The sequence below is a fragment of the Silurus aristotelis genome, assembly GCF_946808225.1.
Source record: "Silurus aristotelis genome assembly, chromosome: 3".
Classification (NCBI taxonomy): domain Eukaryota; kingdom Metazoa; phylum Chordata; class Actinopteri; order Siluriformes; family Siluridae; genus Silurus; species Silurus aristotelis.
In genome coordinates this window covers 12,557,598-12,574,962 of record NC_139576.1, presented here as the reverse complement: position 1 = coordinate 12,574,962, position 17,365 = coordinate 12,557,598, and the positions used below count along the sequence as shown (strand labels likewise).

The window sequence follows — 17,365 nt, the reverse complement described above, 5'->3', positions numbered from 1 at the left end:
CAGAATGTAGAATAACGTGTGAATATAAAAACCACAAGTATAAGCAGTACATTCTGTTCTTATGCACATTTGCCTGACATGACATGACATGTGCCTCAGAATGGACAGAAGTAGCTCTCAGAGATATGTACATTTAAACATTCAGAGCTTTTGAGCAGCAGAGGTTCGAATTGATAGGGCAGTGTTTCAGGAAGAAAGTGTAGAAACTGTGCAGAGTCAAACTTTGACAATTATAAAAAATAATGATGATATTATCTCTGTTAATATCATTATCTCTGTTATTATATCTGTTATTATCTTATAGGCCGGATATAATGGATCCGCGCGCCGGAAGTGGCTCGGGAGCCTTTAGTTTGACATGTCGGATAAAAAATCTAAAACGTCCTAAAAACTATTTGACAAAATATCACATGCTTTTTTTAATTTTTATTTTTTTAGAATAACCAGCAGATGACGCTGTATACCCACCAAACCTAATATAAAGCATACACGTTCATGGTTGTTTTATATTTATATTTATTTTGTACAATTTATATTGACATAATTTCCATTATTTATAAAAAAACATGTTTGTATTTAGACAGAGGACGTGTATATAACATCCTACATACCATTATTATAAGATACAAAACGCAGGTAGGAACCGTTTACAATTTCAGCCAATCAACGAAGGGGAGGCGATGACGTATCCGGAAGTAGTTTTTGTTTTCGGTTAGCGAAGAAGACCTCGAAAACAGTGAAGATTTTTTTATGAAATGTTGTATATTATTAAACATTGAAAACGTGCTATTTGCTTATAAGAACCTTCAGCACTTGTATAAGGTCACAATCCTGAATCCTGATTTGTTGAATGCAGTCGTCTGAAGCAGCTCTCTACAGTCTTGAGGATGGAGCTGCCAACTGGTGAGTTTGTATAGAAAATAGTTTGTAATAAAAATATACCTTCAGTATAATAACTTACTTTGTAAGTTAAAAATTGTCTGCAGATTATAATCTAGCAACTATTAACAATTTACTGGACTCAAATTATAAGAACAAAAATTAAATGCACTAAACGTATACATTCCAACTTCATAACATCTTTATCTCTGTACAGCAATTTCTTGATATCGATATATAATAATATATTATTATGATGTTATTTCTAATGTATATTGTCCACAATTATATAACCTGTAATGTAATTACACTTAAAGTTTATTTCGTATTACATGTATTAGCACAATGAGCTGTACAGAGTCATTAGTCTTAGGGTCTCTCAGCTACTTGCATTGCATTTTAAGATTTAATAAATATGCTGTATATTGCAAGTTGGTATTTCAGTAATTTGTTTAAATTATGATTATAATTTTTTTTTCCAGACGTGGCTGTGGTTGAGAACATTGCAAAACTGCCATCAGAAGTGTTTGAAGGAACAGTAAGCACCAAGTGTTTTGTGATTTTTCCCTCAGTTTATTCAAACAATGTGTCAGAATTATTTATTGTATATTTGCACACAATATAAATGTCATAGAAGGATATCTGCAAGAGTGAAATGGAAAGTCTATAGGACTGTGGTGAGACCTGCGATGTTGTATGGTTTAGAGACAGTGGCATTGAGTAAAAGACAGGAGGTGGAGCTGGAGGTAGCAGAGCTGAAGATGTTGAGGTTTTCGTTGGGAGTGACGAGGATGAACAGGATTAGAAATAAGTTTATTAGAGGGATAGTGCATGTAGAACGTTTTGGAGACAAGGTGAGGGAGGCGAGATTGAGATGGTTTGGACATGTGCAGAGGAGGAACATGGGATATATCGGTAGGAGAATGCTGAGGATGGAGCCGCCAGGAAGGAGGCAAAGAGGAAGTCCAAGGGGGAGGTTTATGAAGAAGAAGATTTGCACACAATAGAAAAACGAAAGATCGATCGATCGACCGATTGATCGATAGATTTTTGTCATTGCATAGTACAGGTACACAGCAATGAAATGCAGTTTTGCATCTACCAGAAGTGCAAACAGTAGCAATTGTGCAAACTGACAAATATGTAAGTATATGTACAGCATGTCATATATATGTGTAGACATATGTACCGGTACTGTAAATAAATATAAAGGCTATAGCAGTAAAAAAAAAATTGCAGACACTGTTGAAAAGTACAAGTAAATAGTTAAAAAATTATAAGGCTATGGCAGTACAAAAAAATGCAAAAAGCTGCATAATCAGTACACTAAATATATGTATATGTAAATGTGAAATATTTAGTAGGATTTACAGTATGTAAGGTGTGTATATATATAAACTATAAACTATATATATATATACACACATACACATACACATAAATGCAGTGCAGATGTATGTAAGGCACAATATGTGTGGAGAATGAGGGGTATATAAATTACAATCTGCAATATGTACATTGTATGTACAACTGTACAGTGTGTATAATTTGGATCGAAAGATCATTAGTTAGGTCTGGTACAGGTGTTGGGTGAGGAGGTCTGGTGCCCAATCTGTTGCATTTCAGTTCATCTCAGATGTGTTCTGTCAGGTTTGAGGCCAGGGTTTGGACATTTCTTCCATGCTAACACTAGTAAACCATGTCTTAATGGATTTTTGCACAGAGGGCATTCTCATGCTGGAGTGAAAATATTCCAGTGAAGGGAAATTGTGATGCTACAGGATAGTAAAATATTCTATATGAGTTTGATGGTCAAATTTCCATAAACATTTATTGTATTACACAAAGACTCTTGTGTTTTGACTACACATCTGACCTCATTGTTAATTGTTCCAGTGTCATGAGATCCTGCTGCATCTTGAAGGAAAATGCAGTGCAGTAGATGTGGTTGAAAACTACCAGGTCAGTTGAGCCCTACATGTACGTCTTTATTTTGCACTGTTTTGCAACAACGATACATGTTCCTTCATACTTTCTATTATTATTCGGCAGAAATGTCAAAAAGCTGGGATACAACTTGACTGTAAAGCTGTTCAGGATATTATTAGGCTGCTGTCATTTCATTTTAGGTAAGGTATTTTTTCCCCCCTAAAATTCAAGATTTAAGATTTTTTGGTCATAAACATAGTTATATGCAGAATACAGCTTGCATTGAAATATAAACCTGGTCGTTCACTCTGAAATTTGTGCATTAAATAAAAGGGTCTATATATATAAAATAAGAGAAAATATGAGAAGATTTTAGAAAATTATAGAAATTAAGAGAGGATATGTGAACATGTATTAGATAATGATAAAGTATTTTTAGATGTGCAAAAGGGTACAATTTGTACAGTTTGTGATGAGGTATAACAAAAACGAACCAAAAACAGTAACAATGGCAATAAAAGGTCCTGTGTGCAAAGGCAGAATGAACATGACTATGATTGTCAGGGAGAACTGAGCATAAGATAATTATGGGATAGTTTAGAAGGGCATTCTTGCATTAAGCAGTCTGAAAGCTTGTGGGATCCGAGGAGCCTCTCTGGTTTGGCCAGGTGGTCTTATCAAAATGTATTCTCTTGTATAATCTGCTTGGTAAGCAATACCATAGGGTCTCTAAAAAGGTAGGTTAGATGGATCATGCATCAAATGGTATATAACAAGACAATATATACTTGTTCCTGATTTTCTAAGTAAACAGATCATAGTTTTTGTTTGCTTGAATTTAATGTTTGGCAGAATTTCATATTGATTTTATATAATGATTATAAAACATGACCAATTACCTTATTGGTGCTTGTAACAAATTAATAGATTGCCTGTAGATTGAAAGCCTGCTTATACTCAGCATGTCTGTTTGCAAAACTTTTCTGTATTAAAAACAATTCTCGTAGGTCTGCCGCGAAGACTAACCTCACTGCAGATGGTCTGGTTGCTAAATTAGGAGAGTGTAATACGAAATGGTCCAAATCTGCTTTACAAGTCATGCACCAGCTGTGGACAGATCATGGCTCTCTTGTACAAGTACACCAGGAGTTGCAGGCTGTGGCCAGCATTGGTCAGGTACATCTCTGGTTAAAAATCACAATCATTTCCTTTAGATCTCAACCTCGAATTCTTCCTGGGCCACATCAGCACACCGTGAGTCCTTCAAGCACTATAAACCAATGTTATGTTAATAGTTTACTTCATTGATTAATACAGTGTAACATATATTCTGCAAGTTCTATGAAAATAAAGCCTTAGGTGATAATTCATTATGGCAGTTAATATGGCAGTTAATGTCGCAATCAATCGTGATTAAATTTTATATAAAAAAAATTTAAGAAATAAATATTTTAAGAAAGAGATTTATGTGGACCTGACATATCTCTTTTAAGAACATACAGTACATATCCTGCACTCAGACAAATTCAATGCAAGTCACCAGACACTGTATTATAAAGTCATAAGTATGGTTATAAGTAGGAACTATCACTAGGTGGCGCAACTAGCATTCCACGTTTGACAACGAATCATTTCTGGAGAAAGAGCATTTATGTATATATTTTAGCAATGTATACGTGCATCATGTCATACTGGATAAAGGAGCAACAGTGTGTTCACCAGACTGTCATGTGTTCCGTCACAAATCATGTTCAGTCTACTGTCTTTAATCCTGTGCACCTAATCACTCCATAATACATCAGGTTAAACATTTCTTAACCTTGTTGCGTCAATAAAGATGCCTGCATTGAGTTGCTAATGGCGCTGTGACTGATGTCGCCGGAATACACCAATGAATAGATTCTGGTTTCTTTGTTGTTCATTGCATGTGTTAAAGCAAGTTTTTTTTTTTTTGTCTCACTTATGTTTACAGTCCAACAGTTTCCACATGTTTGTAGGTCTCGTTAGTGGAAACATTTTCAGGATTTTGAGTCAAGTTTTAGACAAGAGTCAGGTGTGAATCTAGATACTGCTGATCTAGAGTGAAAATGCTGAGTAGTCGGTATTAATATCTTGAGTACGAGTAGAAAAATCAGTTAAAATCAGGCCAAAGCAATTGTGTGTAAGAAAATGTTGTTCTGTTGTAGCTGGTAGACATCCAGTGGAAGCTGGGGATGGCAGTGAGCTCCAACACATGTCGCTCGCTCAACTCCCCGTACATCTCTGTCCTGATGAAAATCGCAGACACATCTGGAGAGATTTCCTACAAGGCTTTTGAGATGACAGTTCTTCAGTTCCAGGTGTGCTGAATTACTTCTATTAATTAATCCAATTAATTAAATAATAAACTACATGATTTACAGCTGTCTTTTTATCGCTCTTTTTTTCTTTTTTTTTTTTACAGAATTTCTACAGACAATTCAAAGAAATTGCTTCTGTTTTGGAAACTGTGTAAAAGTTCAGCTTTAATTGTTTTATTGCTCTCTGTAGCCTTTCACTATTTACTGACTGTTTACACCTCTTTTGATATGTCTTTGTGCTCTGTAACTAACCCATAGTGGGGTTTTTAACAGTGCTGTATTTGCATTTTGTATGTGCATTCCAAAATAATTTCTTATAAACACTGAATAAAGCTTGAATCAGGATAATTGCTTGCATTAGTAATAGCATTTATCTAATGATACCTTCAAAAAAACTGTGAAAATGGAGCTGTGAAACCATGTAAATGTCCAGTCTGAACAGGAAAATGGTTCACAAAAAGGTCACTCTGTACTCATATACTAAATACTTATTTATAGTGCGATTAATTAAAAAGTAAGGTGCTAAAAGAATAATAAATAAATAAAATGACCAAGTAATACCAGATTCACAAAAAAGCAGCTTTTGTAAATAAATATATTTGCTAGTGGTTTCACTGAAGTTAAATAATTTAAAATAATTACAATATATGATTTGAAATAACGGAAATTTAATGAATTATGAATAAGTTTTTTTTTTTTGTATTGGTTGTTGATGCAGCCAGTCTACTGTTTTACCACTGGAGTAAAGTGAATAAGACATTAAAACAAACAAATCGGTTGTGTTTCTATTCTGGTGTTGTCCTAACCCCCAAAAAAAGGGCACACAACAGATCAGCTCCTGCGGTGTGGTAAGCCACACAGCCACAGAATGGCTTTGATGGGGTTACATGTCTTGCATATTTTATCTATTTCTGGGAGTAAGAGAGCTTGCATCCATGGTGTCTTGTTACAAATAGAGCTCTAGTGGCTGAGCGTAGTATGCTTTCTATGTTTTATGTAACAACATCAAGCTTTTTACATTAAATATAAGCTTTACATTACAATACATTAAATATTCACATTTAATTCATTCACATGTGAATGAAAAGAAAAGTTTTGTATTTTAAACAAATGTATATTTCTTATATGAAGGAATATGGTAATAAATTGCTGATAGTAAGCAAGATCAATGCAAAAAAAATATTATCATTGTTTGCCATGACCCTGCTTTTTATTTGACTGTGCTGTTCATTAAAACATGCTTTACATTTCACCTGCTTGCACAACAGAGGAACAGGCTAAATAAATAGATAACTTCTTATCTTCTGTCAGAGCACCTTTTCAGCTGCACCTTCCAACTGGTTTATATGCATTTAATTTTCCAGTGATTATCCAGCAACGTTTTTCTACTTAAATATTTTGCATCTTTTCTTTGAAGGATTAAAATAAAATAGGTTTTGTGAAGTGTGTTTATCTTGGTTGTATGTATTAGTTGTAGGACTAACAATGATTCAGTCATGCATCCTCAGCACCTACTTCATCCTAGTTAATTGTGGATCTGGAGCCTATACCTGATGTGAAGATGGGACTATGGCTCTGTGCTCCCAAACATACACTTTAGACATTATCAACATTCCACCTGCTGGCAGGGGTTTTGGGAGGAACCAGGAGGACAAGGACAAATCAAGTAGAGTTATGGACAGACATTAACCAAAGCTCATGATCAAACTAGGGATCCTGGATAGAAAAATAGATACAAATATATTGTCATTGCATAGTACAGGTACACAGCAATAAAATGCAGTTAGTGCAAATAGTAGCATTGTGCGAACTGACAAGTGCAGATAAATATGTAAATATATGTACATCAAATAAATATAAAGGCTATGGCAGTGAAAAATGTGTAGAACCTGTTAAGGTAAAACATTAATATAAAGACTGTGGGAAGTAGAAATGTAAAAGTGTGCAGAAATATTTTAATAAATATTAAATTTTCTATTGATCTGTACATTGTATGTACAACTATATAATAGTTATACATGGTGTATGCACAGATATATATATAAAGGACAATCTAGGATATTCTAAGAATATACGATTGTATACAGTTATAATAATCCAGAGATGTTTCAGAGGAACAGTGGATGAATCAGATGTTTCTGAATTTGCAGAGTGGAGTTGAGCTACATAATGATTACTGGCAGAATGATGGTAGATGGAAATAAAGCTGGCCCTGAACCTAATAAAATCCCTAGGCATAATCCTGGAGCAGGAGGAAAGGAGTGAAGGCCTTCATGTCTCATGGAAGTTGTCTAAAAATGCAATGACTTTACTGATACTTGGTCCTGACTGTAGAGCACCAGATTTAATAACTTTGGGTGTAGTAATAGTTTCATTCATATCAAAGGCAATGATTCTCCCTATAAATGTGAAGCCAGGGTACAAAACTGATTAACAAAAAAAAAAAGGTTAGATTCAAAGGCAAATAGTGCAAAATATTATATTGGCTTTAGACACATGTAAACATAACAGAAGGAAAACAAGGAGAAAGAAAAAAATATGGAATTGCAAAACAAAAAAACAAAAAAATATAAAATCATGTAAACTAAAGGGAAAAAAATGACAACTAATATACATTAAATAGATAAGATACAGGTAATGAAAAGTAACTTTAGATCTGATGTAAAATGGATAATAACTGATTTTGAAAAAGATAATCAGTTTTATATGTTTTGCCATAAAATCCTCCATGGAGTTATTAATAATAAACAATCATATTTATGTAAAAACAATGGAACCATTGTGTTCTGAAAATCAGATAATGTTGATTATTAATATAGTTCACTAATTTTATTGTTCACTTATTTTATTCGTTTTAATTCACTAGTTCATTAGGAGATTAAAATGCTGTTGGGTCTTGACTCCGCCCACAGAGGCTACAGAGCCCTAAGGCGGCCACGCCTCCAAGATCACGTCATAAACCTTTACTTGTAGTTCATAGCTGCATTATAATGAATTTTTTATACTTAAAAGTGAAGAGTATGCAAAACGTGAGACTTTATACAGCAAACTGGAATGAATAGGAGTGTAGGAAAGAGTGTGTTTTGGGACATGGGTTTGTAAATGGGTACCGCCTATACCCCAGTCAGAGCCACGCCTCCTGGAGCTGCAGCCTGGCCGAAGAGGACGACACGGCGCTTCTGCTGTTTCTGCTGTCAATGGCACCGAAGGTAGAACAATAAATAAAAGAACGACGCCTACAACACTAAAGCAAAACAAGCTACAGAAAGTATGGACTACAGAAGATTGAAGTGAAAGAGTTGTCAGCGGCGTGTCTCCGAGCTGTAGGTGTGTATGAGGAGACTCCACAGTACCTGCGCTTCTGCTGCTCGGTTGTGTAGTGTTTACACGCGCTTTTTAGGCGCCACGTTTCAGGACTCTGAACTTGATCAACTTCAGCTCGCACTCATGACTTTCTCAGTGCATGCGTGAAAAATATCTCCAGGTGTCCAGAAACGACTCATTTTTTAGGGGAAAAAAATAGAGTTTGCTACAGCTCCATGCGGTACGCCTGGGGGCTCCGTCATCCTAAGATTTTGCAGGACGATCTACAACACCCACGCGCACTCACACGTACAGACGCACTCCATGTGATTTGTTGCAGGAAGAGATCCAGGTGTCGAGTCGCGTGGTTTTAGAGTTCCCTTTTGACCTGGTTGAGTCTGGAAGTGGACATGGAGGCGGCAGAGGACAAAGGGAGAGGGAGAGGGAAGAAGGAAAGGAGCTTCTCGCTGTGGTATGTGGGCTGCAGCGCGCTGGACCGGCGTACCACGCTGCCCATGCTTCCGTGGCTGGTGGCCGAAATCCGCCGGAAGAGTGAATCCGGACCGGTCCAGGCTCGGCAGGTTCACCTCTCACTGAGCCCCCCGGTGATCCGCTGCGTGCCTGCAAACAGCAGCATCGCGTCCGTCTTTATATTCGAGCACAAGGCGCAGTGCATCTCCCGCTTCATCCACAACAGCCATGACCTCGCCTACTTCGCCTACCTCATCCGCAACCAGCCGGACGACCCGGAGTGTGAAATGGCCTGCCATGTGTTCAAGGCGTGCGACCCAGACCAGGTGCGTGTTCCCCAAACACATCTGTCCATACCCCAGTCCGTTGTGTGTCCTCATTGCATGCACATATATGTAGATAATTATATATTCCTAATAATCAGGGCGATTAAAAATGATGGTCGTTGCACGTGCGAGTGTTTCCACATGGCATTTAGATTTAGCACAAATCAACCCCAGAGTGCTTCTGACGCTTCACTTCTCATTCACGCGTCAACAACTTTGATAAAAGCGCGCTCGCGCACACCCTTGTAGGTTGCACAGGATTTGACGAAGGCCCGAAGCCTTTTATTATTATTATTATTATTATTATTATTATTATTATTATTATTATTATTATGCACGTCGTTTGACATTTTGTGGGTGTTTTTGTACAGATTGCTAGACTGTTTTTGCTGTCCCAGACCGTATGAAATGTTAAGATGTTATGATCAAGAATGCATATGTCTTTTGAAAGCTTATTTTGAAAGAAGCATTGTTTTATAATTTGATTAGTAACTCATAGCTGTCCGAAGTCAAAACATGTTACCTAGTATACAAAGCAATGCTTGTCTTTCTTTTCTTTTCTTTTTTTGTGCATTGGTGCACTTTAAAAGTGTGCATTTTATTAACTACATGCAGCAACAGGTTCTGAGTGAACCCAGAATGTGTTTTCTGAGGGAAAAAAAACGTATTAGCAGTGTGAAAAACAACTGGTCAGTGGTACCATTTGACAACATTATGTCCTGAGAGTTCAATAATGAACAAACAAACCTCTTCTCTTATGTGGTGGTTGTCTTTGTTTGAATATGAGTGGACATTTGTGTCTAGCAAAATTAATAATAGACCTGCCAACCTATAATGCAACCTGTTATGTCATCAACTGCTCTATTGATTTGTGTCCATTTCAGGCTGACATGTAGTGTAAGTGTGGTGTAAAACTGAATGGGGAGTGTTCATACATGTAACTGTTCAAAATGATGAAACAAATACATCCAACTTTCAAATAACCGAAACAGTAGTGATTCCTCAGGCCAGGTAAATTGAATTGAAAATGAATGAAGCGATTTGGTAGGTGAATATGAGCCAGGAGGATCAGTTCCTGGAAAAAAAAATTAATTCATGTTAGTGCATGCAGAACTCCACCACCACACAAGCACCCTAACCCTAACCCGAGTCGTTGTGCAAGAAAAACTGGCTGGATAACACTGTATGCCAGATAGACTTTGAGGAATTTCCCTGTTCCTAGCTTCTACTGGACATGTGGCCATGCAGAAGCATTTTATTCGGTAGCAAAACCCTTCAAACATCAAGAACACTTTGAATGTATAACGGCTAAGACCATTTAATCCAGAACTTGTCTGAGAAAACCTGTTGTTTCTGATTTAAAGAACCAACACAAAACGATGAGCTTTCAAAAAGCAGCACAGATATGAGCTGGAAAGCAACATCTCAGCTTTCATTTATGCAATACGAACAGACTGGAATGATGAGATAAGCTCAAGGATTATGGAATGCTTGGCCAGAATCTGAACTGTCTCAAATTTGATAGGTGTGTTCTGTTTTTCCTTTTCCAAATTCATTTAGCATGGGCCAGAGGAGTTTATCACTTCAATTCAATCATGCCTAATTTTAATATTAGAAACGAAGCCTTAGAGCTGCATTAAGAAAGAAATATTCAGACTTTCCATTCGGTTTCTGTAAAAAAAAAAAAAAAAAAAAGAAGGGCATTAGGCAGTCACAGCATTTTTCTGTAATGTTTCTATTACATGAAAATTAAATGTGAATAGAAGTTAATCTGTGTGTATGTTTGTCCACTGTGTGAATAGGTGCACATTGAGTGTTTCTTAGAAAACTAAGAATTTGGCAAAACATGTGATCCTTGGGCTACTCAATGAGCTGCATAGACTGCGGTTGCTCTGCTAGCTCACGTTGGGTGCAATGGCTGCATCACAGCTTGCAATCATTACACACTCCCTAAATGTACAAATAAAGCAAGCAGTGTTTGTAAGACCTGCTCCTGGTAAAGAGCACAACCATGCAAATGTTCCTATTCCAGGAAAGTAAGCTGCAATTATGTACAGCACATAAATACCTCGTACATGCCTGCTTCTACATGCATATATGTATATCTTGTCTTCCCATACACTTCTGACTTTTTTGACATTGTGCTGGCCATTAGATTTGATCTGACCTTTCAAATCAAGAGGGTATAGCCCATATTTTAGGTGTTTATGACTAGTCAGGATTTTTGGAAATGCTGGCTATAGACGTACATGCTGACTCTTAAAATGCTCACCTCGATCCCAGTGAATCACACAAGACATTTCTTTCTGATAAACACATGACTGAGGAATGAAGGAAAGCTTAGGCATGGAGTGAATATTTGTGCAATATCAGTGCGGTGACCTCAAACTGTATTTGCTGCTGTTGTTCACCTGGCTGTCATCTCACCCGGAAGGTTTATAACACGACTACTAAAGCATCTGCGTTTGTGTGTTTGAGACACATTTTGTCACTGTATTGCACGACTGGTGGATACACGTGAAAACGAAAAACGATATTCTCAGACACCACCCTTGTTTTTCTGTATTTTTATTTTTTACCTGTTTTCCTAAAGCTCAAGCGTTTTATTTATCGAATGAGCACCTCCAAGCATCGTTTCTATTCCTACTTCTCGATCTATTGATCATAGATGTAATGAAAATGTTACAACGGGCCCTTTTCACACATGGTATTGACATCCGTCTTAAATCACAATCGGACAGCCAAGACGCATAGCTGTTCACACTTGGCGGAATGAATGTGTCTCCTGTGTCCACTCACATTCTGAATTCAGGCACGGTTTACTTGTACAGCGGCAATGCACCTGCTCACACTGATGGTCGAAATTGTTTTTCATTTATTCTCCTTTAAAAATCCAGGAATAAAAAAAAGTGAATGCGAGAGATGTAAAGATATTATTATTATTATTATTATTATTATTATTATTGGAGAGTCATGATGATGATGTCAATCATAATGACCAATAACGGACCATTATCAAGTTCCAAAAGTTGTCGAGGCTTACATGTTTGACCATTATTGTTTGATTAAATAAACATTTTAGGTTTGCAGGTTTTATCTTGAATGTCAGTGGCCACCAGCCCTGGGCCTGAAGAGCTCTTAGATATAGTATATATAGATATAAGATAAATATATAATCATACAGATCTATCAACTACACTAATAACCTCCACTCCTCTGTGAAAATGTTCCACTAGTTTGTGAAGTGTGGTTGTTGAGACTTCTGCTCATTCAGCCACAAGGGCATTAGTACAACAAGGTAAATGAAGTAGGGTGAGAAGGCCTGGGGTGCAGTCAGTGATACAGTGCATCCCAACTTTGTTTGTTGAATCCAGAGCTCTAGCTCAAGATCTTCTACCCAAAACATGTAAACCATATCTTCATGTAGTTGGCATTGTCATGCTGGAAAAGTTTGGGTCTCCCAGTTCAAATGAACCGGAACATTTATGTCTACTGCATTCAAAGACAACCTATACAAGTGTGTGCTTCTAACTTTGTGATAACAGATTGGGAAGTCTGGCTAAAAAAGAAAAAATTAGGGTGTCCCAATACTTTTGTCCATATATATATATATATATATATATATATATATATATATATATATATATATATATATATATATATATATATATATAATATATTATAATGAAAATTTAAATAGTGGTGCATAAGAAATCTGGGAAATTAATGTCTAAAATTAATGACAAGGACAGAATTTGATGCAACAAAGAAGCTGATGGACATCGGCATAAATCGTGTCGCATTCTACTGTAAATGCGTTTGCATGAGTCAAATAAAAATGATTTATTGCACTGGTAATACAGTGGTTGAAGAGAAAGCAGGGCATCCAATACTCAATAAAAGTGAACTGTGGCATCTGTGATGTATCAGTGCAGTAGACCAGTTTTCAGTGCTTTCTAGTTGATGGTATTCTTCTGAGAGAATATAACTGCACTCAGAATTTTGCTCACATCAGGTTACCTGTGTCATGACTCTGTATAGTTGGACACAAGTTGGAATCTGTTTCTTGGAAATAGAATACTAATAAATAAAAGAAATCTGGTAAAAAAAAAAAATGCATTTGTCAGTTTCCTATGTGCAAGAGAGACAGAGTTCCCATAGAGTGCTGATGTCCATAAATAGACTGCTGTGTCCATCTGAGTCATGTCTACACAATTACCCTTAGCATGGATTTCTGTTTCGGCTGCAGTGTGGTCGGGACCTGTGCTCAGCCCAGAAACTTGAGATACACACTACAATGAGCAGCAGCAACTGAGCATGAAATAAACTTGGCCAAAACCCTGCCCTAGACACCTAAACAACAGCTGTTGGTCACACACACATTGTAAAATGTGGCACATTGTGTGTAGGTTTGTAAACTGTGTGTATTCTTATAAACTGTTCTGATATATGATTTGACTTTTCTGATGCCTATAATGGTTACAATAAAGGGACTGTTAAATGCAGCCAATTGGCAGCATGTGATTATTTCTACATTGGGGGAATGTGGGGGCAATGGTGGTTCAGTGAGTAAGGCTCTGGTTTACTGATCATAAGGGCAGGGGTTCCAGCACCCAGCACAACCAAGCTGTACTGTTGTGTGCTTGAGCAAGGCCCTTAACTGTCTCTGCTCCAGGGGCCTGTGTCATCACTGACCCCAGCCTCATGATATGCAAAGAATATTTTTTTTATTAGTATTATTGTGGATTTGTTGAAAAACAAGCTAAACAATGAAAAACATAACGGGCAACTAATACAGAATACAGGACTATAGCTAATATTTGGTCTTGACAACTCTACAGCCATCCATGACTTGTGTAGCTAATCAGAGCTGTTTGTTCACATTACAGAATAGGCCGTCATTTTGCTCCTTCAAATGTGTTTAGCTGCGTATGACATGAGCAGCAAAAAAAGCTGTATATGTCTTAAAAGCTTGTACTGAACCCTGTATTTCTGCTGTTGTGTGATTGGGGAGACCTAATGCCCAGATAGGGAGAAATTGGGTAAAACAAGCTAATGATGACTTTATGTAGGAAATGAAGTGTGACCAAAGCACAACAGGAAACAGCAGTAATAGTCAGCATGAAAACTGTATTTTTTGTTTTTGTTTTTTTTTTGTATTCAGGCTTGTATAAATGTTTCTCTTACTCATATTTCATCCCTCACGTATTTTACAGAGCTTTAAATGTCAGATATTTGTTTAAAATCTTTATGTAATATCTGGATATTAGCCATCTGTCAGTTAAATATGAGAAGCTACGCCCTTTCTCTTGCTCTCGCAAGTCAGTGAGAGTTCTGGCATGTTGATTTTCAGCAGGGTTTTCTTGGATTTGAAGTAAAGCCTCCATAAAACATTGAACTTAGGCCATGTTTTGCTTGTTTTCCTGCCTAGAAATGATGTGTGTAGCCTCGACTATTCTTGCTAAGGCGTGGTGTAATAGTTATCAGCTCTCGCACTGCATGGCTTTTAACAGGGTTCTATGGATCAAGAGGTTGTCATAGTCACGCTACTGAGAGTTATAATAACACTCTTTAACCGTTGAAAATTTGCTTTAGCTCTAACAGCTGAATGTGTGTGTTTTTTATGAAGTTAAATACATTTGGCAAACAAACCTGCAGCCTGTTATCTTCAGCAGTGATAATAATAGTGTGTACAGCGTGGAGTTGTGTTTGGTTTACTCTCGATTGCCGCCCTGAAAAAGTAATCCATTTGACCTTGGTGTTGACCGGAGCCCTGTGTTTCTCAGCTCCAGGAACTTCATGTCCAGTAGAATATTAATGTTTTGTCTGACATTTACCCAGGAGGCTGCTAAATTAATTGAGTGATTTAAAATCACAGAGTCTCATTTAATTTGTTTTTACGAAATGTGATATACGTACCAGTCACTGGATTTGGCCCATTAGAAGGCAGCTCTGCACATCGATCATTATTAGGACCATGAAATGGACATCTGTACAGTGTGTGTGAAGGCTGTTCTGGTGTTTGGTGCCTCTAGCATGTTGTGTTATTACATCCAAGTATAGTCAGTGCGTGGCCCAAATCTGTCACCAGAGCGCTGTTTGTGTTCACCGGGTGAGACATGTCTAGCTAATGTAAACCAGATTTATTTGTCTGCAAACCTTTGTCTGTGCTTCATGTTGGTAGAAGTGACAGCTCATTGAAAGTCTGTTTTCACGATCACTTTGACTATAATGTTCCTGTCTTCTTTACTTTCTCTTTATGAAAAAATCTGTCTGGGTTCCCTGCTCTAAGTTGTATCTGAATATTGCATGTATGCTTAACTATTGGCAACCTAGACACAGAACACCATATAAGTTAGCCAGGGTCTTTTATATTTAATTTTATTTTTTTAAGCTTTTATTTTAGTTTCAGGTTTAAGCCTGAATTTATCAATGCTTCAAAATGGTACAAATTGAACACAGGGTGTAAATCAGCCTGATGTTAGTCGCTAGTCTTTTTTTAATATTGTGATTTAATTTGGGCACGGTCATTCTTTATTCAATTACTCAGAATAACTGACTTTACTGAGGCAGTGTGTTTTAAAGTGTTTTAAAGACATTTTTTGGTTTATGTGAACAATGCCTGACATTTGGTTTTAGATGCCAAAACAATCACACTCCAGTCTCCCACAAATGGGTGACAGATTAAATGGAAAAAACACTCTATTCTGTCATGAGGACATATTGTTGACATGTTTTTTTTTTCCACTTGTCATATTAGATGGAAGGTCAGAGATCTAAAAGGTCACATTTAACTTAAGAAACATTTGTATCTTGATCATGCGTTAGAAATTGTTTATGCTGTGGAGACTTAGTAGTTGCCCAACCCTTTATGCTAGTATTATCTTTCTTACTTCAATCTCTATGTTAATGCTTCAAGGTTTTTCTTGTCACTTTATCCGCTCCACTCTGAAGGCAGATGAACCTGAATTCACCCTGTTATGCTCTACTGAACTTGCATGTTGGGGTATATTCATGGTCACACTGGGACAGATTTCTTTTATTAGCAATAAAGAGCAAAGGCTGTTTTTCATCTTCAGGTGTCTGAGGTCATCAGCAGCATCCGGCAGGCCTCCAAAAGTGCACTCAAAGAGGAAAGCAAGCCCAAGCAAGAGGCCGAGGAGTCCTTTTACAACTCGCAAAAGTTTGAGGTGCTTTACTGTGGCAAGGTGACTGTGAACCACAAGAAAGCACCCTCATCCCTGATAGACGACTGCATCGACATGTTTCGGCAGCACGAGTCAGAGCGCAGACGTCTGCGCCTGCTCAATGGTCAGCGCGCTGTGGAGACGCCACTGGTGTTCACCATGGGAGATGACCCACTCAGCGCTTCGCTCTCTGAAGCTGCAACCTCAGAGATAAATGAAAAGGCAGGCATTACACGCACTGCTTTCCCTGAATGCATTCAGGAGGATTCAGGCTTCGAGCAGCAGGAGTTCCGCACTCGCTGCAACAGCTTGGCGGGTGGCTTGCAGAAAATTCCTAGGGAAACTGGAGCCAACGTGCCAACACGCAGGAGACATGCCAGCGCACCTAATAATGTTCAGCCCTCTGACGCAGACAAGAACCGCACCATGTTGTTTCAGGTATGACACATCTAAGATAGATAGATAGATAGATAGATAGATAGATAGATTGATAGATTGATAGATTGATAGATAGATTGATCTTTGTCATTGCAAAGTACAGATACACTGCAAATAAATGCTTTTTTTTTTAGCATCTACCAGAAGTGCAAATAGTAGCAATTGTGCAAATTGCAGAAAATTATGTAAATATATGTACAGTAAATAAATCTAAAAGGCTATAGCAGTAAAAAATGTGCAGACACTGTTGCAAAGGTACAGCAATAAATAGATATAAAGCAGGGGTCACCGACATGGTGCCTGTGGGCACCAGGTCGCCCGCAAGGACCACATGAGTCGCCCGCGGGCCTTTTCTAAAAATAGCTCACCATAGCGCTACTTACCAGTGAGCTGCTTCTAATTTTTTTGTTGCTATTCTTTTTTTAAATCACACTTGCATTAGTGTGAATTTGAAAATGACAATATTAAAATATAGATGACTAGATATAGATGA

At 37.4% G+C, this 17,365-nt stretch overlaps 2 protein-coding genes across 5 annotated transcripts in view; both read left to right on the top strand.

The window, feature by feature from the left end:
* Positions 1-60: 60 nt before the first annotated feature.
* commd6 (COMM domain containing 6) lies at positions 61-5,495 on the top strand. The gene is made up of 7 exons (XM_083537203.1): positions 61-903; positions 1,362-1,417; positions 2,776-2,841; positions 2,932-3,008; positions 3,816-3,984; positions 4,995-5,147; positions 5,252-5,495. Exons 1-7 carry the CDS (start codon positions 888-890, stop codon positions 5,300-5,302), a joined length of 588 nt encoding a protein of 195 aa, XP_083393329.1. The 5' UTR covers positions 61-887; the 3' UTR covers positions 5,303-5,495.
* Positions 5,496-7,926: 2,431 nt separating this feature from the next.
* Positions 7,927-17,365, top strand: part of tbc1d4 (TBC1 domain family, member 4) — a 42,696-nt gene continuing 33,257 nt past the window's right edge. For 2 of the 4 annotated variants that reach the window (XR_014532733.1, XM_083536937.1), the window contains exons 1-3: positions 7,927-8,415; positions 8,454-9,247; positions 16,327-16,872. Coding sequence is in view for 2 of the 4 variants with exons in the window: in XM_083536937.1 (XP_083393063.1) it covers positions 8,861-9,247; positions 16,327-16,872 (933 nt within the window). In the remaining 2 variants the exon portion in view is untranslated. Of the gene's footprint in view, positions 9,248-16,326; positions 16,873-17,365 lie in introns of all 4 variants that reach the window. The other 2 variants (XR_014532734.1, XM_083536938.1) reach the window with 2 other exon arrangements.